Genomic DNA, 7,576 nt, shown 5'->3' with positions numbered 1-7,576 from the left:
TGCCCTGGGCCTCAGCAGAGCTATGCTGGGGAGGGGGCACAGGGCGGGCAGACAGCCGGGCACGGGGGGGGTCCCTGCTTCTCCATTTATTACCAAGCAGCCTTCTTTTAAAAAAACAAACACAAACAGACAGACAAACACACAGAGGCGACCCGGCAGGGCGGGGGGGCGGCCGCCCGCCGATTATTCGTTTGGTTCCTGACACCAGAAAGGTTCAAGTAGCCGAAAATTTCAAGTTCACCATAAGGCACTTTAAAGCCATGACGGGAGCCGAGCCCCTTGTCCCCATCACCCCTCCCGGCACCCCATGGCAAGGGACAGACACGCGGGGGCCGGGCAGCGCTGGCGGGCAGCAGCGGAGGGGCCGGGGGGGGGTGGAATATATTACATCATCTTTTTAAATATAGATAAACTCTTATTTTAGGCAAATAGTGCCGGTCCCCTGCTCCCCTGGGGGGGCTGCACCCTGGGGGGGGGCATGTGCAAAGGGCAGAGGGGTGACCGCTGGGGCCCGGCCACCCGGGAGAGGGGGGGGGGTCCCACAGGGCCGGGGTGGTTTTGGGGTGGGGGGAGGCGGGCGGGGGCCGGGGCTGCCCCGCACCCGGGTGAGCTCACCCAAATAGTGCAACCAAGAGAAAGCAGCCGGGAGTGCAGGGGCGAGGGGGGCTCGCCGGGGAGGGGCTGCTTGGGATGGGGAAAGGGTGGGGACAAGCTATGTACAGCGTGGGGCAGTGGCCCCCTGCCCCCCAACTGGGGAGAGCGTGAGGGGGGGCTCTCCCCGGTTGTGGGAAGCAGGGGGCTCGGTCCGTGGGTGCCCCTGCCCGGTCCCGGCCCCGCTGGGGGGGGGGCACCCACGGGGGGGATTCTGGGGGACACATGCACCCGGGTCCTGGTCCCCATCCCCCCTCCCCAACCAGGGCTCTGCCGCCCGGGCACGGCGGTGGGGGACCCGGGCACGGCGGGCGGGGGCGGTGGGGACCCCCCCACCCCATTGTGCAAATCGGCCACGGGGGAAGTTTCCCCCTTTGCATAACTGGGAACAAACCGTGACGGGAAAAACGGGAAAAGAAACCCCAGTGGGCACGGCACGGCTTGGCACGGCACGCCACGGCACAGCACCCGCCGTCGCAGCGGCCCTACGCCGTCTCCACCGGCACGGCGCCGTCCGGCTGTGGCCCTTCCTCGCCCTCCGGCTCCTCTTCCTCCTCCTTGGGCCGTCCCGAACCCCAGTAGCGGGCGATGGAGAGGCGCAGCCCCTCCAGCCGCCCGTTGGAGAGGTCGAGGCCAGGTGGGCCGGCAGGCGGCGGGGGTGGCTCGTCGCGGCGGCGGCGGCGGGTCCGCACTTCCAGGCAGTTCTGGCCCTTGAGGTGCCGCTGGAGGTGGTCGTCCTTGGCGAAGGCCTTGTGGCAGAGGTAGCACTCGTAGGGCCGGGCGCCCGTGTGCAGGTGCATGTGGTTCTTCAGGTCGTAGCTGTGCAGGAAGCGGGCGCTGCAGTGCTGGCAGGAGTAGGGCCGCTCACCCGTGTGCTTGCGCATGTGGATCTTCAGCTTGTCGTTCCTGGGGGACACAGGCAGGCGTCGGCATGGGCTAGCCGGCGTCCCTGGGGAAGCAGCGCCGTGGCCAGTGCCAGCAGCCCTGCGTGGCAGGGACGCTCCGCGGGGCACGGGGGGCCGGGTGCTCCAGCGAGGCAGGGGACCATGTCCCTGCTGCCTGGCTGAGGCATGTGGGGACGGCTGCGGCACCGGCGGTGGTGGGAAACGGGTCCCTGTGTTGTACCGCACCGGGAACCTGCGCAGGCAGGTGAGGTGTGGCAGGGGATGCTGCCGGCACCCTGGGTGGCAGGCAGGGAGGCTGGGTCTGGCAGCACTCATGGGGTGCAGAAGAGCCCACGGACCCACACCGAACCACAGCAGGGGACGCGGCCAGGCAGTGGCAGCACTGGCAGCGGCGGCGCCACAGGGGACGCTGTCAGATCCCCCAGCGAGCGGGGAGGGTCCGTCCGGCAGCACTCACCGTGTGAAGCGGACCCCGCAGACCTGGCAGGCGAAGGGCTTCTCGCCCGTGTGCGTGCGCATGTGACGGGGCAGCTTGCCGGCGCCGTGGATGACCTTGTGGCAGACGGGGCACTCCTGGGGCATCTGCGAGCGGCGTTTGCGCACCAGCTTGTCGGGTGTATCCAGCCCAGGCGCCAGCGACTCGTGGTGCAGCGAGCTCAGGTACGCCATCAGGTCAGGGTCAATGGTGTCCTCGTCGGAGGCGGCCTCCTCGGGGGACAGCGGGGGCTGGTAGGGGAAGGGGAAGGGGTGTGGGGGCAGCTCCTCCTCCTCGGGCAGCTCGAAGCTCTCGTAGGGCAGGGGCAGCCCCTCGGGCAGGGGGGGTGAGGGCGGCTGGGGGGGTGGCGGGGGGCTGCCGCAGCCCTCGGCCTCGGCAGGCGGCTCCTCGGCGTGGTTGTTGAGCTGGGCGCCGCGGGCTTGCAGGAACTTGCGGGTCTTCTTGCTGCGGCGGGCAGCGGGGCGGGGGGGCGGCGGGGCGGGCGCCTCACCCTCGGGGAAGGCAGCGAAAGCCTCCAGGTAACGGCGGGCGCGTTCGCAGTCGCCGTCGTCGGGGCCGGGCGCCTCCATGCCACTGCCCTGCAGGATCTCCACGCAGGCGGCGATCACGCAGGGGATCTCCAGCAGCCGGGCGGCACGCAGCACCTCGCCCATGTTGGCGCTGCTGATGGTGAGCGTGGCCGTGTAGGCGAACTCCAGCAACGCGCCCAGTGCCTCCGGCCCCACGAAGTCCAGCTCGCAGACCTCCTGCCCCGGCCCCGGCCCGGCAAAGAGCTTCTTGAAGTAGCGGCTGGAGGCGGCCAGGACGGCGCGGTGGGTGCGGTATTCCAGCCCCTGAGTCTTGATGGTGACGTCGCAGAGCAGCCCCAGCTGCCGCTGCTCATTCAGGCAGCTCAGCAGCTCGCTGCTGTGCTCGGGGAAGGGGATGCCGATGAGGTCGTCCTCCGGGCTGGCCATCATCCTCACCTGCGAGAAGGATGGGATGCTTGCCAACCGGCACAGGAACCAGCATAAAGACGGCGCTCGGAGGAAACGCCGCAGCCGAAGCATCAGCCGGGGTGCGAGGAAACCTCCGTCGCATGGGGGTCGGCAGCAGTGGCACCAGGGACCGGGGTTTCGGTGGGAGACTGAACCAGGGCAGGCTGGGGGCCCGGGGGCTGCCCTCACCCTCCCCACACCCGGTGCCAAGGTTGGCGGGCTGCAGGGCCCCCCACCGCAGCCCCCTGCGCTTCCTCCACCGCCGGCACCCGGCCGCCCGCGCCGCCCCCCGCGCCACCACAGCAAAGGGGGAAAATCTCAGCGTGGCGCCTTTGAACGGCGCCGAGGCGCAGCGTTTCCTGCACCAGCCCACCCGCCCCCCCGGCCCCCTGGCCTCCCGGCACGGCCGGGCGCAGCCGCCGGCTCCCGGCAGCCCCGTCCTGGGAACGCGGGCCTCGCCGGCGGCGGGCGCAGGTGGGCGGGCGAGCGAGTGCCGGGAAGAGGGCCCTGAGGGCCGGGGGCCGCCCCACGGAGCCCAGCCGGGCTGGGAACGGGGGCCACGCTTCCTGCCACCGCAGATTAGGATCAGCACCCGCGCCGCCGGTTCCTGCCCCCGCTCCCGGTGGGGGCCCGGCCCCCTCCCTCCCCCTTTGCCCCAGCCCGGGGCCGCTCCTCGCCCAGCCAAGCCCTGCCTGTGCGAGCCGGGCCTTTCCCACGCTGGTGCTGGCAGGGCTTGGCCTCAGCCATAAACCCAGCGCTGCCGGCAGTGGCACCCGGGGTCCCCACCACGGTGCTGCACTGGGGACCCGCGCGTCCCCACGGAGCCGGCACGGGTGGGCGATGGAGCCCGTGGAAAGAGGGAGCCTGCTGCCCTCCTGACTCGCAGGCAGGGTACAGGCAGCAGCAGCAGCTCTGGTGTGGCAACCTGGCCTGCAACCCCAGGCCCAGCCATGGGTAATGCCCTCCCGGCTGTCTGGTGCCGCTGGGTGACACTGGGGCGGGAGGCCCATCCGGTGGCTGCAGCCCTGCCTGCACCCTGGAGAAGGCAGAAGCGGGCACACAGCACCGCCACATCCAGGCTCTTGGTGCTGCCAGAGCCGTGCTGTGCCATGCTGAGCCGAGCCAAGCCTCGGTGGATGGTGGCATGCGGCGCTGGACATCGCCGAGCCGCACTAGGCCACACCGAGCCACGCCAGGCCCATCTGAACTGAACCTTGCCACACCGTGCTGGTCCGTGCCAAGCCACGCTGTGCCGTCGGCGGGCGCGGGGGACGTGCCCCCTCTTGCCCGTGGAGGGGCGGTGCGGCCGGCGGCCCCCGGCGCAGGGGCCCATCCCCGCGCCGGCCGCTCCCTGCGCTTGGGCGGCCGCCAGCTGGGGCTGCCTCGGCAGGCGGCTGGGAACGGCCCCGGAGCAACCGGCTGCGGAGCCGCCCCAGCCGCTGCCGAGCAGGCCCGACCGGCAGGGCAGGCGGCAGCCGCCCCTGAAACTGGGAGCCGGGCAGTGCCGACCGCCCGGGATGCCGGCGCCGGCATCGAGCGCCCATGGCCGCCCACCCCAGCCCCTTGCCAGGAGCCCTGTCCTGCCGCCGGCCGGGGTCCCCGCTGCCCGCCACGGCAGGGGCGAGCGGATTAGGGGCGATTAAGCTGTCAGGGCCCCGGGAGCCAACAGGCAGCGACAGCCCCCAGTTGGATTAGGCAGGATTAGCAGCGGGGGCAGGATTAGGGGAGGTGAGCGCCCTGCACCACAGCGTGGGCAGCCGGGGGGGGATGACAGGGACACGGCACCTGCTGAGGACACCCCGGAGCCCTGCGGACCCCCAGGGTTGTCACAGACAGTGGTCCTGGGATGGGATCTCACCCAGATCCTCCATCACTGCCTGCCCCGGCCAAACCCCAATGGCAGTGGGACAGACTCCCTGTCCCCCCCAGCCCCACGAGACAGCTGGGCTGGTACCCGCTGGCACGTGCCCTCGTGGGAGCTCCTGTGCTGGGGGGTGCCCGGGCCCAGCGCAGCAGCCGAGGCCCCGGCCATACCCCAGCGGGTGGTGGGGTGCTCTGAGGAACCGGCACGGCCGCCAGCCTTGCTGTGCCCCGATGCAGGCGGGAGCAGCCTCGGCACTGCTGGTGCAGTGGAGCTCACCAAGGGCTCAGCCCGGCGAGGGAGCCGGGACCCCCGTCAGCGGCCACAGGGCCGGATGCCTGCGGACGAGGGCGCGGGGCTGGAGCAGGGCGGGGGCGAGGCAGCGGCAGGAGGGGGATTTTCCATCGCACCAAACCGCCCGTTACAGCTTCTTCCCCGACACCCCCTGCCCCCCCGCGCATCCTCCCCACTGGAGCGAAGTCACATGCTGAGCGGGTGCTGCCATCGAGGAGATCGCAGCGGCGATAAGGAAATGGGGGGGGACGAGGTGTGAGGGTGCCGGAGCCGCCCCCAGCCCCCCAGCGTTCCCTGGCCAGCGCCGGAGCGGATGGCGCAGGGGGCACAGGCCAGGGAAGGGGCTGGCGGCAATGCCCGTGCCCCCGCTGTGCCAGGGCTTTCTCAGTTACGTCAATGCCTGCGGCTGGGCCTGTTTCGGCTGCGGCAGCCGCACGGGGCCGGGGAAAAGGAGGGGTCGCTCCCCATGCTGAGCCGGCTCCTGTAGCGGGGCAGGTGGCAGCGGGAACAATGCCTGCCCAGGTCACTCTGACATCCCGCCGCCGGCCCGCGCTGCCCAGCACAACCACGACCAGCCCCCATTCGCCTGCCAGCAACCCCCCCCCCCCCGGCCCTGGGGGTCCGGCCGCCCCGGCACAGCCACATGTAGTGTTTTGGGGGGGTGGGAGTGGAGGGGGGGTCCCCTGGCCCTGCAACACCAACCCTGCGTGGGGACTGGCTGCATTCTGCGTCACCGAGCCGGGATGGCACCCTGCACGCGGGCACGGTGCCAGCCTGTGCCGGGCACCGGCCCCAGCTTGGGCACGGTGGGAGATGTGGGGTGGGGAAGGGGCACAGGGGGGTGGGTCCCTCCACCTGCTCCCCCACGGGGAAGGGGGGAAGGGGTCCCGGGGAGCGCGGCCCCCACCACGGGCTGCCACCGAGCGCCGCTGCTTTTGGTCACAAGTCACAAACGCTGTCGAGGGACTTCACAGCCGCACTGGGGAGGATGAGTCACCCAGGAAGGGGAGCGCGGCGCCAGCCACCAACCCGGCCCCTCACCCCGCAGGGGCCCCTCACCCTTCGGGAGCTGCGACGGGGACCCAGGTGTCCGGGCCGTGCATCCCCCCCACCCATCACCCTGCCCGAAGCTGGCGGGGAGCAGCGGTGGCCCCGGCACCCACCACTGCGGTGCAGCGAGGTGGCACAGCTGCGGGGCGGGGGGCTGCACAGCCCCTCTGCCCGCCCAGCAGGGGCGATGGTGGGCTGCGGTCCGGCCGGGCTGGTGGCCCTGAAGCAGGCACGTGCCAGCGGTGTGCCGGGGGTCGCGGTGCTGGAGGGGAGGAAGCGGGGGAAAGCGGTCCCGCTCTTTGAAAGAAGAAAAGAGCGAGCAGAGCCGAAAGGAAATGGTTTGAAGAGAGAAGAGGATAAACAGACCCCCCCACCCCACGACACCGGGGACCGAGCCCCACGGCACCACCCTGGCCTCCCGGCCCCCCGCTGCCGTCCAAGTTCTGGCGCCCGCGGTGCCACCCGCAGAGCTCCTGGTCCCCAGGCACCTCAAGTGCCTGGCAGGCACGGCCGCGCGCCGCGGCCAAGGCACGGCAGCCATCAGCTCTGGGGAAGGGGCTCCGAGCGCCACGGCCCAGGTCTGCCTCCGCGCCCGGCCAGCACTACCCGGCGCAGCTGCCGAGGCCCGGTGCCAGCCTGGCACAACAGCCAGGCTGGAGGCTGGGCACAGGCAGCCCTGCCGCGGTGGAGCAAAAGGCTGCGGGACCGGTGGCGTCCCCATTGCCAACCCCGGCACTCGCTGTGGGGACAAGCAGCCGCCCACCCAGCCGGGCCCCCACGCCAGCCCCCTGCCTGCCAGCCCTGTGCTGGGAGCACAGCCCCCTCCCGCTGCCAAAACCTTCCCCACCACCCAGACCAGGCAGAGGCACGTCCAACCGCCGGGCATCGTCGTCGCCGCCGCAGGGTGCAGGCCCTGCTCTGCCAGGCCGCAGTGACCCGGACCTCGCCGCCCGTCCCGTCCCTTCCCTTCCCATCCCGTCCCATCCCATCCCACCAGCAGCGAGGGCGGTGCAGGGCTCCGGCGATGCCAGCATCCCGGCAGCCTACCGGTTGGTGCCAGAGCAGCCGTGCCCAGCCCTCCCCACTCCCGGCGGTACCACGCTGGGTCCCCGCCGCCCCGGCACCTTCTCCGCTGCGATGGCTGGCGGTGGTGGGGGGGCGGGGGGTGGGTGTGCAGCTCACCTGGCGCGTGTCCCGGCGTGGCTCAGCGCTGCGCCGCGGCCGGGTCGGCGGCCCGCGAGCGGCAGGGAGGGGAAGGCAGGGTGCTGTGTGAACTTGGCCCTGCTCCCCGCTGCACTTGAGCGCAGGATCCCACCTCAAAAGGAGTCGACGCCCACACCCC

General features: G+C 71.9%; 1 protein-coding gene across 1 annotated transcript; it reads right to left on the bottom strand.

The window, feature by feature from the left end:
• Positions 1–1,136: 1,136 nt before the first annotated feature.
• ZBTB7B (zinc finger and BTB domain containing 7B) lies at positions 1,137–3,032 on the bottom strand. The gene is made up of 2 exons (XM_075724524.1): positions 2,014–3,032; positions 1,137–1,557 (listed from the first exon to the last, which is right to left on the bottom strand). The coding sequence occupies exons 1-2, from the start codon at positions 3,009–3,011 to the stop codon at positions 1,137–1,139; spliced, it is 1,419 nt and encodes a 472-aa protein (XP_075580639.1). The 5' UTR covers positions 3,012–3,032.
• Positions 3,033–7,576: the final 4,544 nt, after the last annotated feature.

Source organism: Pelecanus crispus, chromosome 22, assembly GCF_030463565.1.
Source record: "Pelecanus crispus isolate bPelCri1 chromosome 22, bPelCri1.pri, whole genome shotgun sequence".
NCBI lineage: Eukaryota > Metazoa > Chordata > Aves > Pelecaniformes > Pelecanidae > Pelecanus > Pelecanus crispus.
Note: the sequence above shows the minus strand (reverse complement) of the source record. Positions and strands in the feature narration are given on the sequence as shown.

Bases quoted from the DNA above. Each gene is read 5' to 3' on its own strand.
- ZBTB7B (XM_075724524.1), bottom strand. From the start codon at position 3,011: ATGATGGCCAGCCCGGAGGACGACCTCATCGGCATCCCCTTCCCCGAG. The intron at 1,558-2,013 runs GTGAGTGCTGCC...TGTGTCCCCCAG, and splicing joins TGCGGGGTCCGCTTCACACG to GAACGACAAGCTGAAGATCC.